General features: G+C 45.3%; 1 protein-coding gene across 2 annotated transcripts in view; it reads right to left on the reverse strand.

Annotated features, from left to right (window-relative positions):
* The window catches only part of SLC15A1 (solute carrier family 15 member 1), a 120,827-nt gene that overhangs the window by 81,359 nt on the left and 15,674 nt on the right, over positions 1 to 23,794 (reverse strand). The window contains exon 1 of one of the 2 annotated variants that reach the window (XM_078657517.1): positions 5,978 to 6,513. The exons of the other annotated variant lie outside the window; for it this stretch is intronic. Coding sequence (XP_078513643.1) covers positions 5,978 to 6,175 — 198 coding nt within the window. The 5' untranslated portion in view covers positions 6,176 to 6,513. Of the gene's footprint in view, positions 1 to 5,977; positions 6,514 to 23,794 lie in introns of those variants that run through there. 2 annotated transcript variants of the gene reach the window in all.

The raw sequence follows: 23,794 nt of genomic DNA on the forward strand, positions 1-23,794 counted from the left end.
CAATCCCACTTTACTCTCAAGAAGTGACAGAGGGCCCCCATGAAATAGATGGCATTGCTGATTCCACCTACAACAATGAGGCTGACCTCAAAAGATGAAGGCAGGGGTTTCCTAGGTGCAAGTATGGGCTATGCAACACTATCTACACTGGCACTAATTGGATATGTATCAGGGAACACTCGATCTGCCTTTAGGAGTAGGGGCGGCTCCTCCAGTTATGGCAGAGGAGCGTCACCCCCTGCTGAAAGCCAGCAGAGGCAAACGAGAAAAATAAAATGATAAAAACACAATTTTATTATCATTTTATTTTTCCCTGAGTCAAAGACAGCAGGGTCGGGCCATCCATAGCTTTGGAGGAGTACGGGCACTGCTAAGTGCGCATGTCAGTTTGGACGGCTGTCTGAGGCCTGCCAAACAGGCATGGCCACTTACCCTTTCTCCAACCTGAGCTGTTGGCACAGCAGGGAGGAAAACAGTCCTGGGATCCCAGACACTGTCTGAGTGGCAAACTAGGCCGCTCAGACCAATCCCAGTGGTATTCCCAGCATGAGAGAAGCACTGGGATTGGCATCTGGGCGCCTGTGCAGTGTGCACCAGCCATGGACTGACAGAGTCGAGGATCGGGTGAGAGGAGCAAGGCAGCGGCGGCCAAAGACGTTTTAAGGCTTGGGCAAAGTGGGCTCTGGCCCAGGGCCCCAGGCTTTCAGGGGGCCCCCTGATAGAGCCAGCTCTGCTCTGCAGAGAGTCTTGCCCTGATGATCTTAAATAATGTATAAAAATATTGTTTTAAATACCGTTTAACCTTATTTTATTTTTAATGTGGGTGAAGTGTGAGAGTCTATTACAGACATTTTGCAGATAAATGTTTTTGCTTTTGAATCATGCAACATCCATAAAAAAGTGCTTTTAGATCAAAACAGGACCTCACATATGAGAAATGGAAGGGTGTCACTGACTTCATTTGCAGTCATATTAGTGAGCCACTGCTGTATTACAATATTGAAAACACAAGTGGTCCCTGAATATTTGATGTAAACACATTTACAATTTAGACCAGTGTGCCTGTGCACTGTCAGAGACCTGGCCAAAGAGTCCCAAAATTCGCTTTGCCAAGGGCCCCCATAATCCTTAAGATGTCCCTGGCCAGAGCGACAGGTAAGTACAGTTTTATATATTTTTAGTTCTGTATGAAGTGATTTTTTTGTTTGTATTCCCCCACCCCGCCCCACCACTTCACAAGGCAAGCAGCCTCTACTGTTTAGGAGGGTATTATGTCTACCCAAGGTGGTGTAAACATGTATTACACCAGGGTGAGGAGACTTCAAGGGCCTCCCTCACTCCTTCAGATAGGACCCACCGGGTAAAACGAATACCATCCCTGCATGGCATATATTTACACTTCCCTTGCAGGTCATTCTGTCTCAGCGAAGGTTTTGTCAGGGACACCTCATGGGCCGCATCATCTGAATGAGAAATGCCTCCATTCAAACGAGGGGACATCCCTCTCAGCAAAAGTCCAGCTGAAGAATCGCTGCGTGAGGTTTACACGCTCAACGGCATATCTGCATTATGCAGTTGCGTCAGAATCCAGGTGTCAACATTTTTCACAGGCACAACAAATGTGAAATCAGACACCAGGACAGAGGCGGAAGCCTGCAAGCGGAAAACTCGGAATGTCCTTGTATACTAGTTATTAAAGGGGGATTTTGAACTTGAGCGAGGTAAGGGGATCCCTGGCTAGGGGGCAGTTTTAACTTGTTAGTACTATAAAGTAACTTCGAGTGCCAAATTGTGTTTTTACTGCAAAACGTGGGGGAAATGTGTGGCAGTCTGGCTACCGCACATTTTTACGCTTATGCCAGGGTCTAAATGGCTGATGAGACACCACAGAGTTGACAGGCGGTCTTATGCATCTTTAGATTATAACACAATACAGGACAATTGCCTGCACAATTCCAATCCAGCTGTTCGTATTCATACTGATAATGGCCAATCAGTTTGTAAAGAGTTAATCAACAATTAAGATGTTTTCATCATCAACCGTGTGTGATTTGATGTCTCGCCGGCATTTAAATAATTAGAACACTAGAGGGCACTATTGGACTTAACAACTGTTTTTACACATGTAGGTTTTGTATGCAGCTGTCCCGTATTTGAATTTTCCATTTTACACGCAATTTGATCTGTTTGCTTCCGAAAATGTAGCCTGCTACTTAATTTTGCTACTGTTTTTGCTGCTTTATTGTAAAATATTGCAATGCAAACGTTACTCTTTGTTACCCGTTTTGTTCATTCCTTTAGTTTCCCATCATTTTCTTATTGGGGGAAAATTCCTGATCCGAGTCACAAAGTTTTACTTCGATTAGGTTTGTAGCCTTGTAGCACTCCTGGGCCCGCATTATAGCGAGGGTTCACTGTCCTTGTTTGAGCTATGCCGCGTATTTAAACTGGTGCCCTGGGCTCAAACTGGGAAAGTGCCCACAATTAGAATGAATGCTGTGCCTTCAGGGGGAGTGCGTTCACTGAAATACAGAGTGGCTGTTTAAAAAACACACTCATGGGGCGGTTCGTCTGCTAAGGCGGAGTAGCGTCGCCTCACTAATCTTTGAGGAGGAAAAATAAAATAATAATAGAGTAGTTATTATCATTTTATTTTTCGAAGGTTTGAGGCTTGGTTAGGGTGGGGCTGGTGGCATGGGGGAGGAGTGGTTTGCACACTCCAAGTGCGCATGACTGCTTGGCTGGCCGTCTCGGGCTGGCCAAACAGTCATGCACACTTTGCATGTCACCCACCAGGGTGCATTACACAGCCTGGTGGGGAACATGCCAGGCCCCTAGTCCACGTCTGAGCGTAGATCCACAGCGCTCAGACCAATCACGACACTGCATTGCAACATTGTGATTGGCACATTGTGATTGGCTTAGGTGAGCCAATCACAATGCGGCATTGCAACATTGTGATTGGCTAGGGTGAGCATGGGTGCTTCCTTGTTCCGGGACCCGCCGGAGGAGAGAAGCGGCCGGTGGAAGAGGAAAGTGGTATTTTTATTTTATTTTGTCCTAGCCACCCCCGCCCCTTCCCCTCCACTCTCATTCCCTGCCAGCCTCTACCGAGCTACTCAGTTTACAAACCGCCTGCACCTGCATTTTAAAGAGTGGAGAGAGATCCCCTGGCAAGCAGGCGCAGAGACTGACTGCACCTGCCTTCAGCACAATGTCTAGGAGTACCATGGGATCCCCTTACTCCCTCCAGAGGGCTGGCTTTAGGGTCACTGACAGAGCACCACGTGTTTGTTGCCTCTTTGTTGCCTTTGTGGGCCTGTTTCCCTGTGTGCTTGTGTCCCTAACATGGAGCAGGCACAGATTCAAACCGATTTCCTCATTTGTATAGGGCTATGCCTCCATACAAATGAGGGCGCGCCCTTAGAAAATAGCACTGGCGCTACATGTGCACCACCGCAATCATTATTTTAGAAGGGGCCGCACACGCGTCTTCAGCTTTTTGTGTAATAGCATAGTGCCCCAGGGTGCAAAAAGTGAACACAAAGCCTGTTGCACATCCCCAGGGCACTATGTGTAATACGACCCGTGGACTACCCATAAATTGCAAGAGGAGGCTAGTAATGCTATAAGAGTTTACCACAGAAAATATTTGTGAATAGGGCCCTGTATCTCTCCACTTGGCAATCCAGTGTGTACCTCTGCAAATTGTGTTATCAATCTGCATCTCCTAACCTCTTCACACTTTTCATAGTGACTGTCCTTACGGTTCTTGAAGTAAGTTTGGTTGTGAGTTAACTTGTTTAGCTGCCCTCGTTCAGGGCTAGCATCAGTTATACCTAGTCAGTTTCATGGTTTGTGCTCAGGTTCCATATTCCGATTGCACCAATGATCGGTTTTGTTCATGAACAGATGGCTGCTGAAGGCTGGGCAGTGGGCTCCCTACTAATACACATGAATCCATTTTATTTTCAAATAAGCTCCATCTTCATTATATAATTTGGCGAGGAGTTTGCTACATCTTGGGAGCCCACAGTGATACCTGTGCAATAGATTTGTTCCACCTTGCTTTTGTCTCGTCTGTAATTTGATCAAGGACTTTTGGTACAATACTGTGGACAAATCAGGCAGGATTCAATTCGCAGTGGTAAAGGAGATGTCTTGTGGAGCAGGCAAAAACAAACAGCAGCGTTTCAGTAAATTGGGAAGATCCAAGCTGTTTATTGGTTGGTACCTACAAGGACTTTATTGTTTGTGACCTCATCTAACAAGCAGCTTCAAGGATCAACAGATGTGTCTATAAGCACACAGCTTTGGCATGCTGCACGCGATGAGTGATTTTGATACACTTGCTGAGTTAAAAAAAATGCCATACCAGTCAGGAAAAACGGAGACTGGTTCCTGTGAATGCCAGGAACGAATTGGCCAAAATTTTGAAACTGTAGCGTGTTGAAGGAATGACAGTGGATGCTTCTCAGTGGGTCTCTCCTATTGTTCTAGTTGAAAAAATTGTAACATTGCAGATTTTGTGTTGATTTTTGCTCAGTTAACTAGCAAATTCTGGATTGCCCCTTTCGCTTTACATTCACAAGATGTTGGCTATGTTGGGACAGGCTAAGGACCCAATTTAGAGTTTGGTGGACAGACTACTCCGTCACAAACACAATGGAGCAACCTGCCCGCCAGACCCTTGAACGCCCACCTCATTTACAGGAGGGCGGACCTTAATTAGGAATACTTGCTCCGAATGCCAGATGGACTACAGGCTACCAGAGAAAATACATTACACTGCCTGGCCTATTGAGGGTGGACAGTGGAATGTCTTTTACCTCTGTTTGTCACAGCCAGGCAAAACCTGGCATTGAGGGACAGAAAAAAAGGACCCCCAAATCCTTGCAGAAAACTCCCAGGGTGTAGGGGCCATTAGATTTTGTGTTTGAGAAACAAACTCTCCCTTTGATGATTTGTTTCTGAAAATCAAAAAAAGTTAAAAGTTTGGTAAATGCCAGATAAAACTGACGGCGACCCTCAACCAAACTTTTTGTGCATTGATAAGAACCACTGTGATGGCGATTCCCTTCAGTGTGCAGAGTTGACTGCTGAGCCAGCGGTCATCTCTGAATTTGGTATTCTGTCAATCAAACACTAAATTAGGTCCTATGGGCCTTATTTATGAAGGACTTGCGCCACCGGTGCGTCACTTTTTCCCATGTTAAAAGTGACGCACCGGCGGCGCAAGTCCTTCATAAATAAGGCCCTATGTATTTTAGTACATTAGACCTCAAATTGGCTTACCAAAACATCGAGGTAATTAATACATGGGTCTCGCCTCATTACATGTATCCCTCCCTCCAGGACTTTCAGATACAAGCATGCCATTTGGTCTCATCTCGTCAGTCATGGTGTTTCAGAAGCTATTATTTGGTTTGTTTGGGAATACTGAGGGTGTCTTTGCACATCAAGAGAATATTCTCATTTTTGCTGACAATACTCTGAAGCATGGGTAGTTATTTTCCATATCTTCTGTATCCAAAGAAGTGGAGCGATGTGGACTAGCAGCCAGCCTGGCTGCCTCCAGAGTGCGGAGCTCATGGTTCGATCCCCGGAGGCAGCTAGCATCATATGACTCTGGGCAATCGCTCACTTCATCTCCCCGGTGGCCCCCAGTGCCTTGAAACCCTTAAGGGTTTGCTATGTTTGCGCTTTACAAATAGGAACTAATTTAATTTTTATTTAATTAGAAAGGGTTGGAAATATATGAGGAGAGACATTGGCTTCTGTGCTAAGGGAAAAAGAACCCTAGAGGAAGAAAATGAAAAAAGTCACAGATGGGGTCCTCCACTCTTAGCTCCATCTTCAGGGCCATCCGTTTCTTCATCCTGAACCTCCCCGAAAAATAGATTTTACACATCATTCTTGCTTTATCTGCACACATCAGACACTTCGAAATTCTGCAACTCTCTGGTGATGGGTTTACCTTGTCTCCTTTCCCTGTTGAGAAGAAAAGGACATATATTAGTGTGAGCTGAAACATTAAAGGGACGTTTGACAACACAATTAAGACACAGGCAAAAACAAGTCTCCTATATAAACTATGCAATAGGTTTCTTGCTACTGGTGTGCAACTTTCTCTAAATACAGGTGAAACTGGTTCCCCTGCTTGGATTACTGCCATTCTTCACTCCTTGTAGGTGTTCCTTTTCTTTTCTAAATGGAGCAGACGGACTGGCAGAAACAGATACTTTGCAGCACCCTCTGATACCTTAGTTTGAAAGCTTCGCTTGAATTTGAACCTAGTCTAAGTAAAATATACTTTTTGGAGCTGGCTACACGCAGCTTTAGTTGGCACGGACCTCATGTTATTGTTTTTTATTTTTTTTAAGTAGAATAAAAAGAATAGAGATATGGTATGGATTATAGTTCAGCTCTTAGGCACTGTTTGTCATGATATGTCTGCAAGAACCATCAACCATGGGCTTCACATTTCTTGGCTGGTTAAATGTACCCTTTGGCATTCCCAACATGTTTTGGTGATGGGGCTTGAAGTAGTCCTTTTGTTAGCATGCAGCCGCAGCCTGAATTGTAGTTTCTAATTGACACACACTGTGTTCCTTTGATGTTTTACTTTGGTGACACAATGACATATTGATTCCTGATTAATGGCTTTGGTGTTGGAAGCCCTTGCTCATTCGACGTCTTATGTTGTCATAAAGAGGTATTGCTAATCACTGTTTGCCCTTTGCTATGATGTCATCATGTGGTTGGATTTAAGGCTTTTATTTGTAAAGTAAATATGTGCGTTAAGATGGGGTTTCTTAAAGATCCACTCAACATACAGGCTTTTTGTTAAAAGCAACTTCTATGTAGTATTTTGCTGGGAATGTCTTTTAATCTCACCACTTAAATACAAAATAAATTTTCTGGCTCCTTTTAATAACTCTCTTTTTAGAGGACATTATTTAACTCTGCTATTCCTGTATATCTAGAGGAAGGGTTCTGTTCTCCACTCCCACATTTTTGTAGCCCAAGATGTTGATTTATTTCGTTTTTTTTCTAGAACAGCTGGAGGCAACACACACAAAGACACCTCCTAACAAAAAACAACCTATTGGCTTTGCAGGCACTTGTTAACCTTTGCTCGGTTGTTGTGCAGAGAAAATTCCGTGGCCTCAGAGTGTCGATTCTCTCCCATGATTACTGTTATTCGGACTCTGAACATGACTGGTTAACAATATAGAGAAAGAAGGGTCTTCTATCTACATTAGTGGTGTCTTCTGCACAATCATACCCCTAAAATGTTCTTTAGCCATTAAGGAGGAGATTTACTAAGATTTTACACTGTGTGACACAAAAGGACACAAAATCTTTCTTTTCCGATTTACTTTCCAGCGCTAAACTAGCGTTGGAAATAACATGAAAGTAACACCAAGCAGCACACAGAGCTGCTTTGAATTACTTTGCACCAAGGGGGCGTACCATGGGTGGAGCATGGGCATTCTCAGGCAATCACCCAAGGTTTCTCACACTAAACCCAAATGATTAACTAAAGTAGACAGGGTTTAGGATCAGAAACTGGTGCCCTTTTGAAGGAGGATCAAGGAAGGAGAAAAGCTAACATAGTATTTTGTACTGGAAGGGTTTCCTTCCTGTACAAAACCTATGCTAGATTGACGGAGACACCCGTGCACCATGGCGCAAAGGTGTCACTGTGGCGCACAGCAGCTGATTTCAGCGCAGGCGCTAGGGAAAGGGGAGGCGTGTGCCATATTTCAGTAAATGTGGCGCGCTCCTTGTAGGAGAGTAGGGTCTGCTTCCTATGGTCACCCCCACTTTTTGCTGTGATTCTCTGTTTTTTTAACTTTAATGTGGCTGTGGGCCTGCTAATCAGACCCACAGCCCAGCTGTCCTCTCTCTAAATTGATACCATGCACTTTAGAGGCATACCAGATTGGTTACTGGGTCACTCTTGTGAGCCCCTGTATAGTGTACCATAGGTACCCAGGGCATAGGTGCACCCTAGGCCCTCCAGGGGCTGCAGCATGTATTGTGCCACCCCTGGTTTGCCTTCCAAACTGACACCACAGGTCTGTTCACACAGCCTGGGTAAGGTGGTGTAATCCCCCCTTACTTAGATATAGTATACCTATATCTACCTTTACAAATAGACACATATACACCTATAAGCCACTCCTATGGTAGGCCTCGACAATCCTGGAGGCAGAGTGCTTGGTTTTATGTGAGAGGGTGCCCTAGCATGAGCTGAGCCCCTCTGCAGCTTTCGGAACCATCTCCTTATAGCTGTTCTATGATATAGCCATACCATATACTCTTTAGTGCTTTATAATCCTCGCGGTTAATGCTAACTTTGGTTTGGCTTTTTCAAAACATGTTATGTAAGGTGTCAAACACTTTGGAATACTACCCCCCCGCCGCCAATTCTGGCAGCGGGGTAGCATTCCATCCTTCTAGAGGGAAAAGACATGTATGTTACTGCTTTACCCGGTTAAAGTTAAACAGAGCCTCAACATCACAAAATGGATGCTGCTGCCACAGACACAAGTCTGACCACCTGGTGCTGGGGAAACTCCAGCAAGAGCGGCCTGGACAATAGGTTTCCTGTCCAGGGAGGTGCCAGCACCTCCCCAGACAGGGGTTTTGTGTATTGGGGCAAGGAGGGCTGCATTCAGTGAATGCATCTAGAACCGCCTGGGGCACACACGGTGCTCCATGCATAGCCCGGTTCAAACTAGTTGCTGGGGCACTCCAGCCCCAGCTCCGGCGTGAAACTGGACAAAGGGAAACTGGTGTAATCACCCCCTTCTCTGGTCCACCCATAGGAGGGACCTAGTCAGGTAATCCAGCCCCTATCCTTAGTATAAGTATAGGAGCTGTGTCCCCAGGATTTTAGATCATCCTGGAACGAAACTTTGATACAGAACTCTTGGGCCTTCGACATTCTATTCTGACTAGAAGACGGAAGACATCTCCCTTGTGGTCAAGGAGTGACCACCCTGTTCAAACAGGCACCAACAGCAACTTTGCCAGTCTGCAGTTTCAAGGCTCCCGCCGGAACCCGAACACTCTGCGACTCAAGAACTAGACTTCCAAACTTCTCTGACCCTGACCCACATCCACAGCAAAGCTGAGACCCGTGGCGGACACGAGAGACGTGGGACCGGACATCTTGAACATCCTGCATTTTGATACCTGCACTCCTTTCCTGAAGCCTCAGTAAGTTGTGAATTGGGGTACGAGAAGCCCCAGACCCAAGCATCATTTGACCTGAAGCCCAGGCCCCCACACTCCGTGAGTGTCCCGTGGGCCCCGCCTTTACATTTGTGCTTGATGCGTCTTCCTGGCTCCTTGCCCGTTGGCTAGTGAGCCCCCTGAAGTCGCCGTCTTGAATCTGACTTGCGATCCTGGTTGCTCTAGGTTTGCTCCAGTTTTCCTAAATAGGAGAAGTGCTGCAGACCTTGCTGGTCTGCAACAGAGCCAATCTTGGCATCCTGCGTGGGTTGCGGTTGCCAAGGCTTGTTGGGTCCAATACGGATAAAGCGCCCGACATCGCCTGGTTCCTTCCTTGTTCCTTCCTGGTCACTGGCTAGTGACCCAGACACTGTCCCCTCTGCTTTCAGGTTCTTGACATCTCCGATCCACCCTTGGATCCACCCGGACACTTTACCACTGGTTGCCTGCAGCACTTCTTTGCAGCTCTCCATAGAAAACGAAGACGAAACCCGACATCAAAAGACACCTATGCACCCGGCTTCTGTGGGTGAGGTAACACGAGTACTCTGGTAGTCTCGAGGGTATTGGCCCTCTTAGTGTCTAAGTCTGAAAGGGTTCCGTATACACAATGGGTCGCACTCCGACTCCACCCACCAGCAGGTGTGCCCCAGGAGCATCATGGTAGATGCAGTCTTTGATAGCGTGTGCGCTATATCGAAACAGTGTGTAATAGCAAGGTTGCAGCACCAACTCTGGACACCGGTGTTTCGGAATAGTTGTTCCTCGTCAGCAGAGTGTAGGTTATTCGGGGTTAGCTGTGCAGGCTGCCAAATGTTCACAGGTTGATACCTCTCACGGCGCGGGTGCGGGATCCGAGCTCGTCAGCTCTAGCTCGAGGGAGCCAATTAAATATACACAATGGGTCGCACTCCGACTCCACCCACCAGCAGGTGTGCCCCAGGAGCATCATGGTAGATGCAGTCTTTGATAGCGTGTGCGCTATATCGAAACAGTGTGTAATAGCAAGGTTGCAGCACCAACTCTGGACACCGGTGTTTCGGAATAGTTGTTCCTCGTCAGCAGAGTGTAGGTTATTCGGGGTTAGCTGTGCAGGCTGCCAAATGTTCACAGGTTGATACCTCTCACGGCGCGGGTGCGGGATCCGAGCTCGTCAGCTCTAGCTCGAGGGAGCCAATTAAATATACACAATGGGTCGCACTCCGACTCCACCCACCAGCAGGTGTGCCCCAGGAGCATCATGGTAGATGCAGTCTTTGATAGCGTGTGCGCTATATCGAAACAGTGTGTAATAGCAAGGTTGCAGCACCAACTCTGGACACCGGTGTTTCGGAATAGTTGTTCCTCGTCAGCAGAGTGTAGGTTATTCGGGGTTAGCTGTGCAGGCTGCCAAATGTTCACAGGTTGATACCTCTCACGGCGCGGGTGCGGGATCCGAGCTCGTCAGCTCTAGCTCGAGGGAGCCAATTAAATATACACAATGGGTCGCACTCCGACTCCACCCACCAGCAGGTGTGCCCCAGGAGCATCATGGTAGATGCAGTCTTTGATAGCGTGTGCGCTATATCGAAACAGTGTGTAATAGCAAGGTTGCAGCACCAATTCTGGACACCGGTGTTTCGGAATAGTTGTTCCTCGTCAGCAGAGTGTAGGTTATTCGGGGTTAGCTGTGCAGGCTGCCAAATGTTCACAGGTTGATACCTCTCACGGCGCGGGTGCGGGATCCGAGCTCGTCAGCTCTAGCTCGAGGGAGCCAATTAAATATACACAATGGGTCGCACTCCGACTCCACCCACCAGCAGGTGTGCCCCAGGAGCATCATGGTAGATGCAGTCTTTGATAGCGTGTGCGCTATATCGAAATAGTGTGTAATAGCAAGGTTGCAGCACCAACTCTGGACACCGGTGTTTCGGAATAGTTGTTCCTCGTCAGCAGAGTGTAGGTTATTCGGGGTTAGCTGTGCAGGCTGCCAAATGTTCACAGGTTGATACCTCTCACGGCGCGGGTGCGGGATCCGAGCTCGTCAGCTCTAGCTCGAGGGAGCCAATTAAATATACACAATGGGTCGCACTCCGACTCCACCCACCAGCAGGTGTGCCCCAGGAGCATCATGGTAGATGCAGTCTTTGATAGCGTGTGCGCTATATCGAAACAGTGTGTAATAGCAAGGTTGCAGCACCAACTCTGGACACCGGTGTTTCGGAATAGTTGTTCCTCGTCAGCAGAGTGTAGGTTATTCGGGGTTAGCTGTGCAGGCTGCCAAATGTTCACAGGTTGATACCTCTCACGGCGCGGGTGCGGGATCCGAGCTCGTCAGCTCTAGCTCGAGGGAGCCAATTAAATATACACAATGGGTCGCACTCCGACTCCACCCACCAGCAGGTGTGCCCCAGGAGCATCATGGTAGATGCAGTCTTTGATAGCGTGTGCGCTATATCGAAACAGTGTGTAATAGCAAGGTTGCAGCACCAACTCTGGACACCGGTGTTTCGGAATAGTTGTTCCTCGTCAGCAGAGTGTAGGTTATTCGGGGTTAGCTGTGCAGGCTGCCAAATGTTCACAGGTTGATACCTCTCACGGCGCGGGTGCGGGATCCGAGCTCGTCAGCTCTAGCTCGAGGGAGCCAATTAAATATACACAATGGGTCGCACTCCGACTCCACCCACCAGCAGGTGTGCCCCAGGAGCATCATGGTAGATGCAGTCTTTGATAGCGTGTGCGCTATATCGAAACAGTGTGTAATAGCAAGGTTGCAGCACCAACTCTGGACACCGGTGTTTCGGAATAGTTGTTCCTCGTCAGCAGAGTGTAGGTTATTCGGGGTTAGCTGTGCAGGCTGCCAAATGTTCACAGGTTGATACCTCTCACGGCGCGGGTGCGGGATCCGAGCTCGTCAGCTCTAGCTCGAGGGAGCCAATTAAATATACACAATGGGTCGCACTCCGACTCCACCCACCAGCAGGTGTGCCCCAGGAGCATCATGGTAGATGCAGTCTTTGATAGCGTGTGCGCTATATCGAAACAGTGTGTAATAGCAAGGTTGCAGCACCAACTCTGGACACCGGTGTTTCGGAATAGTTGTTCCTCGTCAGCAGAGTGTAGGTTATTCGGGGTTAGCTGTGCAGGCTGCCAAATGTTCACAGGTTGATACCTCTCACGGCGCGGGTGCGGGATCCGAGCTCGTCAGCTCTAGCTCGAGGGAGCCAATTAAATATACACAATGGGTCGCACTCCGACTCCACCCACCAGCAGGTGTGCCCCAGGAGCATCATGGTAGATGCAGTCTTTGATAGCGTGTGCGCTATATCGAAACAGTGTGTAATAGCAAGGTTGCAGCACCAACTCTGGACACCGGTGTTTCGGAATAGTTGTTCCTCGTCAGCAGAGTGTAGGTTATTCGGGGTTAGCTGTGCAGGCTGCCAAATGTTCACAGGTTGATACCTCTCACGGCGCGGGTGCGGGATCCGAGCTCGTCAGCTCTAGCTCGAGGGAGCCAATTAAATATACACAATGGGTCGCACTCCGACTCCACCCACCAGCAGGTGTGCCCCAGGAGCATCATGGTAGATGCAGTCTTTGATAGCGTGTGCGCTATATCGAAACAGTGTGTAATAGCAAGGTTGCAGCACCAACTCTGGACACCGGTGTTTCGGAATAGTTGTTCCTCGTCAGCAGAGTGTAGGTTATTCGGGGTTAGCTGTGCAGGCTGCCAAATGTTCACAGGTTGATACCTCTCACGGCGCGGGTGCGGGATCCGAGCTCGTCAGCTCTAGCTCGAGGGAGCCAATTAAATATACACAATGGGTCGCACTCCGACTCCACCCACCAGCAGGTGTGCCCCAGGAGCATCATGGTAGATGCAGTCTTTGATAGCGTGTGCGCTATATCGAAACAGTGTGTAATAGCAAGGTTGCAGCACCAACTCTGGACACCGGTGTTTCGGAATAGTTGTTCCTCGTCAGCAGAGTGTAGGTTATTCGGGGTTAGCTGTGCAGGCTGCCAAATGTTCACAGGTTGATACCTCTCACGGCGCGGGTGCGGGATCCGAGCTCGTCAGCTCTAGCTCGAGGGAGCCAATTAAATATACACAATGGGTCGCACTCCGACTCCACCCACCAGCAGGTGTGCCCCAGGAGCATCATGGTAGATGCAGTCTTTGATAGCGTGTGCGCTATATCGAAACAGTGTGTAATAGCAAGGTTGCAGCACCAACTCTGGACACCGGTGTTTCGGAATAGTTGTTCCTCGTCAGCAGAGTGTAGGTTATTCGGGGTTAGCTGTGCAGGCTGCCAAATGTTCACAGGTTGATACCTCTCACGGCGCGGGTGCGGGATCCGAGCTCGTCAGCTCTAGCTCGAGGGAGCCAATTAAATATACACAATGGGTCGCACTCCGACTCCACCCACCAGCAGGTGTGCCCCAGGAGCATCATGGTAGATGCAGTCTTTGATAGCGTGTGCGCTATATCGAAACAGTGTGTAATAGCAAGGTTGCAGCACCAACTCTGGACACCGGTGTTTCGGAATAGTTGTTCCTCGTCAGCAGAGTGTAGGTTATTCGGGGTTAGCTGTGCAGGCTGCCAAATGTTCACAGGTTGATACCTCTCACGGCGCGGGTGCGGGATCCGAGCTCGTCAGCTCTAGCTCGAGGGAGCCAATTAAATATACACAATGGGTCGCACTCCGACTCCACCCACCAGCAGGTGTGCCCCAGGAGCATCATGGTAGATGCAGTCTTTGATAGCGTGTGCGCTATATCGAAACAGTGTGTAATAGCAAGGTTGCAGCACCAACTCTGGACACCGGTGTTTCGGAATAGTTGAAAGGGTTCCGTCCTAGTCCATCCAGAAGTGTCCTTAACTTGTAACTTTGTAACCTTTACAGACTCCATAGAAAGTTAATGGGAACCTGCGCCTTTATTTAGACACTGCACGCGGCTCCCGTGGGTCTCCTACTTCTTAACCTTTGGTTGCTTATTGTAGCCCCGGCGATTCTACAGGCCCTAGGCCTGTTTTCTAACTCTCACGTGGTACTTATACCACTTTCTTAGTATATGGTTAGTGAGGCCCCTAGGGCATAACGTATACTGTGCAACTTATTGTGTATTAACTGTGTGACTTGTATTGTATTTTTACCTTTGACCTCATAAAGAGTGCAGAGGGGATGTGTTTAGAGTAAATACATATATATTTGATATATACCTTGTGTGGTGTCCTTTCATTTGGTATTCAATGGATTATATATGGAAAAACAACATGCTTAACTCGCCTACTGAAGTCTTAGCCTGAAAACTGCTGGTTCATGCTACCACTAGGATAGCTTTCTATAAGGTTGACTTGACAACCATCATCAATAAGGGTCGATTAGACTGGTGCAAGGTGCCCACTAGAACTAGTGGACATCATATGCCAGGCTAACTTCTCACACTCCTTCTCTCTCCTTTTCACACAGCGCAGCTCAGCCTTTGCAGCTGCTGCACTGTGCTTCGTGAACAAGTGGTAAATCTACCCCTAAAAGTCTTAAAATGGAGGAAGGAACTTTACAGTACATTATAGACAAAGTTAAAATTCAAGAGTAACTGGAAGACATTAAGTATTCATATGGCAATGTATAGATAGTCAACAGAGTTTATTGATGAGTTTAAACAAAAGTTGGAAAACAACTATAAATCTAGAAATATCATAAATGACTCTCCAGACCTTTGTTGAGTGCTGGCTAGATGGAGTAAATTGCAGGCTGAAATCAAACAGGCTCTGGCTACTAGAAATATATGAATCCGTGTTTGGTGACTGATGTGACAGTCTAAACCAGCGCTTCCACAGAAGGTTAGTGTAAGAAATAAAGACTATTTAGAGGAAACTGTAGATAGGTGCAAGCAAAAGAACAGGCATTGGCTAAGCCATTGTTTCTGATTTTATTGTCTAAAATATGTAAAAACGGACATGCACATATGCTATTGGCATGCTTTACTACATTAAATCCCCCAGATTCAGCAGCACATGCCTTGGGTACACACAGGCTCTTCTTATGAGTACCCAGAATGATCAGCATATACCTACAGTACCCATAGTTGGATATTAGACATAACAGGATTTCGTGATTTTACAAAAAGTCTGCAGTTTTGTAAAAAGGCCGTGATTTTAACAAAACCGTAGCGAAATTCGGAGAATGCAATACATTTTTTTTGTTGGCGAGGCTGACAAAGGGTTATGGAAACATAACAGATATTTTCGCCACTCAATTCCTAACTTTTGGGAAACGGGGACGTCTGGTGGCCCTCCTATGATGCCCAAGCTATTAGTAGTTTTTAGGTTTCGCCTATGCAGCGCACATGCGCTGATATGAGAGAGACCTTTAGCCATCGGCACAGCTTTGGGGGCAAAAACGGGCACGCGTTGCATTGCTTGCAATGACAATACGTGCACGTCTGGCAATTCCCTTTTGGGAACGTGCAGCGCCATATGGTGGTGCAATATGGTTGCAATCATCGCGCCTTGCTGCACGCTCCCGCAAGGGAATCGTTTAGAGGGGAAAAGTATGATGAAGGTAGTTGGACATTCGTGCTAGATGCAGTGGGTATTTCGGGCAGCTGTTGCAGAGCCCGGAAAAACAGAATGTTGCCACTGACATGTACTATTTCTCGGCGACCAGTTGCAGGGTGCGTTGTTTAAAAGTCCTGAGCAAGTCCAGCAATTGTAATGTTTGCAAAGGACGATGAGCGATGCTATAGTCTTGCAGTATGTGTTAGCATAACTTTCAACCTCTCAAAGTTTTTTAAAGGGTGCACTGATACTGGAATGTTGTTTGTTCCGCATTAAAACATTATTTTGAATGCATGGGATGGTATCGGTAATTTGGTAATGTCGTTGCAAGAGACTGGACATTTTGGTATAAAAATTAATCTCACTCTATGACGGTGGTATCTTGCACTCTTGGCACAGTAGTATGGTGAAAGGACCGATCAGGTATGCACGAAATTGCTACCGCAACCACACTATGTTCACTTGTCAACAGTCGCTCGTCAAAGCACTTACGTTTAATGAGATTTTTGAAAACGCGTTATTCCTATGTTTAAGTAATTAAAAAATAGCTATGTTTTTTATTTCCTATATCTAGTGTAGTTGTTGCAGAGAAGCGGACTTACTTGTATCCCTTTCTCTAAATACTTCTTGGTAACCAACCCTTTTCTCCAAAGATAATACATCCAGTGTTTGGATGTCGGAACAGAACAGTCAGCTAACCGAGCATAAGGACGCCGAAGGGAAATTTAATATTGCTTCGCCTAGTGGCACTTCCAAAGTAATTGTGAAAATATCACCTGTGCATATTATGCCAACATACTTCTCAGATCTTTTCATCAGGAGGGCATCATCTCATTTGGACTCGTCATACTTTGTATACACCAGATGCCTCCCAAATACTTTAATCGCCATGTGTGCAGATCTCTTCATTACCCCCTCCAAAATATTGTCCATCTACATTATTTCAGTGGGCACGCTCACAAAAAACTATTTGCCTTTGCCTTTTTTGTGGGCTACTGGTTTGAAAGGCTTCAGGCGGCGGGGCAAAGGTAACACAAAACTTAACAAAGGAATAGAAGATGAGGGCTTCCGCTAACTGCTGAGTTGATGAGAAGATGACCATAATTGGGTTGCAGTGAAGCCCTCACACCCCTGATCCACGGTTCCTCTGCACCTGCTGCACAGTCGATAGCGCTGCCCCAGGAATTATGTGCCAAGATATTAATCCATTTTGTGCGAGAGAAATTATATCACATATGTATTGATAATATACTTGATTTGTACACATCAAATACTCCTGACTTAAATAAACCCTTTAACCTATACTACTAACGTCAAGTGTCTTATTTTTTGAGAGGCAAGCTTCCTCCAGTCATTTTTTAAGTATATAGCTTGCTATCTTGACATAGTCCACCTGAAGGTCTCCAACTAGTATGGCAAAAATTGCTTTAAATATAATATCAGAACGTGCTTGCCCGGCCTCTGTCCTAACACTTATCATCAGGTTCAAAGCTGGCCGTGCTTACCCCTCTGCCCCACGCACTGTCCTAACACTTATCAGGTTCACAGCTCACTGTTATGCAGCACAATATCCTTGGTGCAACAACATCAACTGTTCCATGGCTAAACACTTATAAGGTCCCAAAAGCGAGACCTATTGGCTATGCCAATGCTTGTTGTTCGTGTGATAAGGTTTCCTCAGGAAGCAATTGTCAAGGTTTCATTTTGCGTAAGTCTGACATTTTCCGGATTTCAGCATGCCTTTGTGTGACAATAACTGCATTATGTGTGACACCTTCAGTGACATTCTACCGGAGCACAGGGGAAGAACAGAATATCAGGAAGGAACAGAGAAACAAGAAGTGGCACAGGTAGAGCAGAGCAAAGATATAGGGACAGAACCCAGAGCCACACGTGACCGAAAGTGCCATTGGATAAAATGCTGGGTGGGCATGATGTAGGGTGACCAGAATTTTAAAGCCAAAAACCGGGACATTTCACAAAAATAGAAGGACAACAATTTCACTTCAAGCGAGCGCACAGAATGACAGCGCTCCTCAGCAGAGAATTACAGAACAGGCAGTTTGAACATACATAAAAATCAATTTTTTAAACCCAGTAGCTTGCCTGTTAATTACATTTTTTGATTGAAACAACTGATAACTATCCCTGCTTTGTGAAACATTAAAAAGCAGCTCCTGCCATTTTCAACCGATCCTCTCTGAAAACCGGGACAAGAGCTACATTTCCTGAAATCTGCCGGGACAGCTGATGAAAAACCGGGATCGTCTGGGCAAATCCGGGACGCTTGGTCATTCTAGCATGATGGTATGAGTCAGAAAGGGGATCAGACTGGAGAGGACACATGACAAAAGCCACACCAAGCCGGATCATTGGATTTAAAATATATTCTGTTTCAAATAGGAATTTGTGGTTTCTCAAATACAAATTGTTGTATTACTGCACACGCTATCTGAAGCCATGCTATTCTGCAGTACCTCGCTGTGCTCTCTTTTTAGATGAGGCAGCCCTGCCTGGGGCGTGCACTCCTCCCTTATACCTGTTCAATGTGGGGTTTACTGGAGGGTATGAATGTGTCGGGGATGTTCGGGGGCTAGAGACCAAGGGTACAATAAATACTCACTTCTTGCTTTCCGAACAAGCTCCTTGACCTTTAGGGGGCAGGGGGCACCCATCTCAGCTTGCAGCCCCTGGGAGGGGAGCCCCAAGCCCACAAAACACTTCACTTTGATCCCCCAAGAAGTGATATTACCTAATTCTATTTTATTTGCGCATATTTATAAAGAGAGGCCATTGCACAAAGAGCGCTTTACAAGAGACTTCATACGCTTCCTTTCTCTTGAAGTGCTAGGAGTTTTGCGGTTGAAGATTGGACCAGGCTGGGCAGGGGGCAATGACGTCAGTAGGCTGCAGATCTAGGCTGGGTTTGAGTGCACTGAGAGTAACAGGCCGCTCTACTTCCCTCGCTCACCCTGTCACCAACGAGGGAGTTGCCCTCTATATACTTTCCTGCAATTCCCCACCTCGCTCAGGAGCTAGGATACTGTACCATAGACTCATGTGCATGTATCAGTGGACTACTTTGAGCCTATTTACACAAGTTAAATGTGTATGAAAAAAGAAAGACATTTTCAAAATCCCATGGGCTGGTATCACCACATGAACAAGCCATTGATTGAAGGGGGACCCGCCAAAACAAGCCAATGGCTGAAGGCGGCTATCCCAAGCCCATCTCTCCAAATTATATAATGAACGTTGTGTGTGGTTTTGACATGACCTCTGGCAGTCAGCTAAAGCTATCTAAAGCCAGACATAACAAGCAATTTCTCGTTTTTTTTTACAACTGGTTTTCCAGTTATTTTCTGATAAGAGAACAGGGAAATGTTTATAGAGGCAGCTACTCCAATAGAGCAGGGCTTTCGATCGACCCTCATAATGTAGATAACATCATCTCACATACATATAGTAACGGGACCAGGACAATCTTTCCCCCTTCACATGGGACCCAGAAACTGACCCAGTAGACCACCATGAGGGGTGGCAAGACTCCCATTAAGGAGAAATTTCTTAGCTACTTTAATGAAAATAAATATATATTTGGTTATGTGAGAGTTTCCTTTCAGGCATATCATTATGCATCCCTTTGTGATGACTAGGGTAGAGTTGTGAATTCTGGTTAGACCATCCTTAAGTAATATTTGTATAAGAATTACCTTGTGACTGTGGAAAATATACTCCACCACCACAAATTTTGCGCCGTAGAGTGCCTGAGGAGGAGGTGTCATGCCTCCCAGGTCCGGGAGGCTGCGGTGCTCCGGCAGGGGTACATATATGGGTGCTAGAACATCCCAGGGAGAAATACAGTCCCCTCCCACAAGGTTAGGATTGAAACTTTGCTTCTGTAGCGCTGCAGACACTTTTAACATGCCTATTTCAAAGTTGAATACTCTGCTAAAACAGGTTGCATTGATTTAAGACTGAAAAGGAATGATTATGAGTAAAATAAAGTGCCACAATAATGCTGCAAAAGTTTTCATTTTTTGATTGCAAAACTTGCAAATCTATGCTGTAATATCCTGGGGGGTCTGGGATGTAACTTTCACCCACATGCATCATTGTAGGAATTTGCGATTCCTAAATTGCGAAAATTAAGGAATCGCAATTTAGAAATCACAAATTCCTATGCATCAAGAATTTACAATAATTTTTGCGATTTCTTAATTTTCTGTATTTGCGATTCCTTAATTGCGAATCGCAATTAAGGAATGGCATTACATTGATTCCTATGGGCCTAGAAGGAATCAATGGGAAGGCATTCTCATATTGCGAATTCGCAATTAAGGAATCGCAAAATGAGAATGCAATTTCAAGGGTGCAGGGGGGGTCCAAAGGACCTCCCCCTGCACCTCTGAAATGTAACGTAAGTACATTTTACTCACACACATGTCCCAAGGGCATGTGTGTGTGTAAAATATAAGTTTCAAAAATGCACTTTTGTGCATTTTTGAAACTTTTCGCAAATTACCACGAAGGTATACTTCATGGTAATTTTTCCTTTCAAAATTGCGAATTCGCAAATTAAAAATAATGATGCATAGCTTTTAAGAAATCGCAAAATTTGCGATTTCTTAAATGCTATTGCAATTTAAGAAATCGCCAAAAATTGCGAATTCTTAAATTGCGGGGAAAAAAATGATGCATCCCAAAAAAGGTTTTTACATTCGCAAACGGCCGAATTTTGCGATTCGCACCATTTGCGAATTTCAAAAAGGCTTGATGCATGTGGGCATAAGTGTCCTAAGATTTTTTTTAAAAACACACCACCTGCAATTTACCACCCTGGCACTACAAAGTAACTAAAACAATTTTCTACATATTTATTAAATGAGGCGGTAGTTACATTCATTGTTCATTGTTTCTACTATATTACCAATAGTCTGATGTGGCATAACTTCGTAGAATTTTCTGTAGAAAAATAAATTGGCCAAATATGACATGTTTGGTTTTCGCATAATTCAATTTCAGAAGGAAATTCTATGTGAATATTCCCAGAAAAAGACTTTCCATTCTAAGCTGGGTGCTAATTGTTGGAAAATGCGGAGCATCCATGCCGATTTTTGCCAAGTGGCTTGCATAAATTACACATTTAGCTTTTTATATACAACCCTCTCTGCTTTATAGTTCACCTACATAAATATAGGGCGCTATTTTGCCATTAAGCTGGGTTTGGTGCAAATGATGCCCCATCAGAGATCTTTTCGTTCTTAACACCCAGGGTATTAGCAAAACCAGACTTGCCCTATGTGTTAGATACTTCTTGTTCATGGCTGATTTAAAGCAGTGGGTGCATAGTCTTCACTAGAAGCATAGTAAAGGGCTTACATTGAGGCTATGTAAGGAGCATGCAGTTTCACTTGGGCACATTGGCAGATAACTATAGTAGAGAGAGTGCCACAGGCCCCTCTTGAGGACATACACATATCTTGCCTCTGAGCAGCTAAGAAGCTGTAGGGCCAACCTGTGTGAACACAGGCAGGTGCAGTCATCACTTTGTACAGAAACACAAGACCAGGTTCCTTCTCAGAACTGGCACACCAGCATGATTCTATTTATTTACAGAGGTCTAGGAGATGCTTTGACAATAATTCTAACCTTGGCAAGAAAGTTTTGCTCACCATGATAAGAATGTCAACAGTAGTTGAGAAGTGTGGCGCAGCGGAAAGAGCGACTGACTCCGGAGTGTGGGGTTCATGGTTTTATCCCCAGAGCTGGCGGCAGGTCAGCTCAGCATCATGTGACTCTGGGCATTAGCTCACTTAATCTCCCCGACTGCCCCTAGTGCCCGGATACCCTTAAGGGTGATAAGTCGCACTTCACAAATCTGGACTTATTATTCCTGAGGTGTCTTGAGCCTTGGTAGCCACAAGCACACCACAGATAAAGTGGTGGCAGTTTCTTCACGTCACTGCCCTGGGATAAGTGACATAAAGGACCTTAAACCAGCACAAGCATGCACCCCTTATCATTTTAAGAACACAGTTTACAAATGAAGCAAAGTGCTTGCATCAAACATGAAAATGCACCATAATATTTGACATCTTATTTGTAAATGCAATAATTTATTTTGCTTTTTTTATGTGGCGTTGTTTTGCATGCACAACATATCTCATGTCTCAAGTAAGTGTTTGTTTATAATGCAAAATGTCTTGCTTTTAGTAAGCCTTCTATTCAAGATGTCTTCTGAAGTCCTCAAATATTCCCTGGCAGGTGCTACTCCTGAAAACAATGCAACACGTGCATCGCAGTGAGGACACTTTTTATGAGACATGCAATAGCCAGTAGCTTGACAGTGGGATATAAATACATTTTTGGGTTGATCCAAGATGTGATTGGCAAAGTCTCAAACCAATGGCTGAAAGGGGCTGATCCAAACACGCCAATGGCCGAAGGGGCCTGATCCAAAACCCACTCTCTGGGGCAGATTTACTAACACTTTGCGCTGGGTTTACATGACAAAAATTAAACAAAGTAGCACAAAATGTAAAATTGAGATTTACTTTCCAGTGCAATAGTCATTTTGCACTCAAAAGTAACTCTAAAGTAAAACAAAGTATGGCGGTACACTTTTTTGTATTACAATATGTAAATGAGGCCTATCATTAATGGGACCTGAGTGTTTCTTTGCAACCACCCATGATTTTTGATGCAAAGCCCAATCTGCTAATATTTGTAGACAGTGCTTTTCCCCAAAAAATAAAAAACCTCCTTGAGCCTGGCGTTAAGTTGGAGAAATGCTGGTATTTGGCCAAACATTTCAAAATCTGAATGTGTATTACACTGTACAGCACACATGCAATGTGAGCAAATTATTAAAGGATAGTTTTTGTACTGGAAAAGCGCCTTCCAGTACAAAGCCTATATCCTTGACAAAATCAATTACACTGTGGGGCTAGGCTGTGTGCATTGGCAAGTGACAGTCTGAAGTGCATCAAGTCACAAAGAGAGAAAAACAGCGCCGCAGAGAGATTAGCATAAATGCTTCATATCACTAAGGCAAATTATGTCAAGCATTTCTGTTTGTTGGCTGCCAGTGGTTTGAAAAAAGTTAGTGATGTAGCTTGGCCTGTGAATAAATATATACAATATATGAAAGATCATTGTAATCCTGAAAGAAGGATTGCATTACGGAACATTTGTCAATGTGACGGTGGTGTTAACATACAGATATTGATGATCAAATTCACTGGGGATTATCTAATCATATGCCAGGCTTCTGGAAGTGAAGCGACCTGCAGTTACTTGCTAAAAGTAAAATGAACGTAGTGCGCTTTCTAAGTGTCCCACTTTATAGACGGATTGTGATCACGCAACACGTCCTTGATTCAGGAAGAGGTAGTATAATAACTCCAATGTATAAGAAAGTCTATTGAGAGGTGATGAACCGAAAGTTTCGTATTTGCCTTTTGCTTATTTGTAGGGGTGCATCATAATCATGTGTAGAAGCATGCGTATATAATCTTGTCTTGTGATGTGTGAGTGTTAGAATTGTGGACCGCATTATTGTATCTACGTGACACATTTTAGTTTACTGACAAGTAGTACGAGTTAATGTAGGAAGTAAATGTAACTAGCAGAAAACTATAACATGAAGAAAACGTGTTGCGAAGTTTGACACTACTCATGCATTAGGTGTGTTTAATAATAACGATAATTTGGTAAATGTGTTATGTGAGGTGCAAAATTAATTATGCAACTTGTAATGTTTAAATGATATCTTTTTATGCTAGCCAAAGCTGTAGGCCTGAAATGCAAGCCCCTGACAACTCTCGTTTTAGGATTAATGTTTTGAATTTATTCTTTCTCACGTTTTGCATTGCAGGTGGAGAAGCATTCTATTAGGCAAAGTAATGTCTTTGTTACAATTACATGGTTTGGAGGCGATAAAGGAGAGAAGTTGGTTTCAAAGGGGAGAAGGCACGGGAACCAAGGACAAATTGTTGCAATGGG

This window comes from Lissotriton helveticus, chromosome 8, assembly GCF_964261635.1.
Source record: "Lissotriton helveticus chromosome 8, aLisHel1.1, whole genome shotgun sequence".
In the NCBI taxonomy this organism is placed as follows: domain Eukaryota; kingdom Metazoa; phylum Chordata; class Amphibia; order Caudata; family Salamandridae; genus Lissotriton; species Lissotriton helveticus.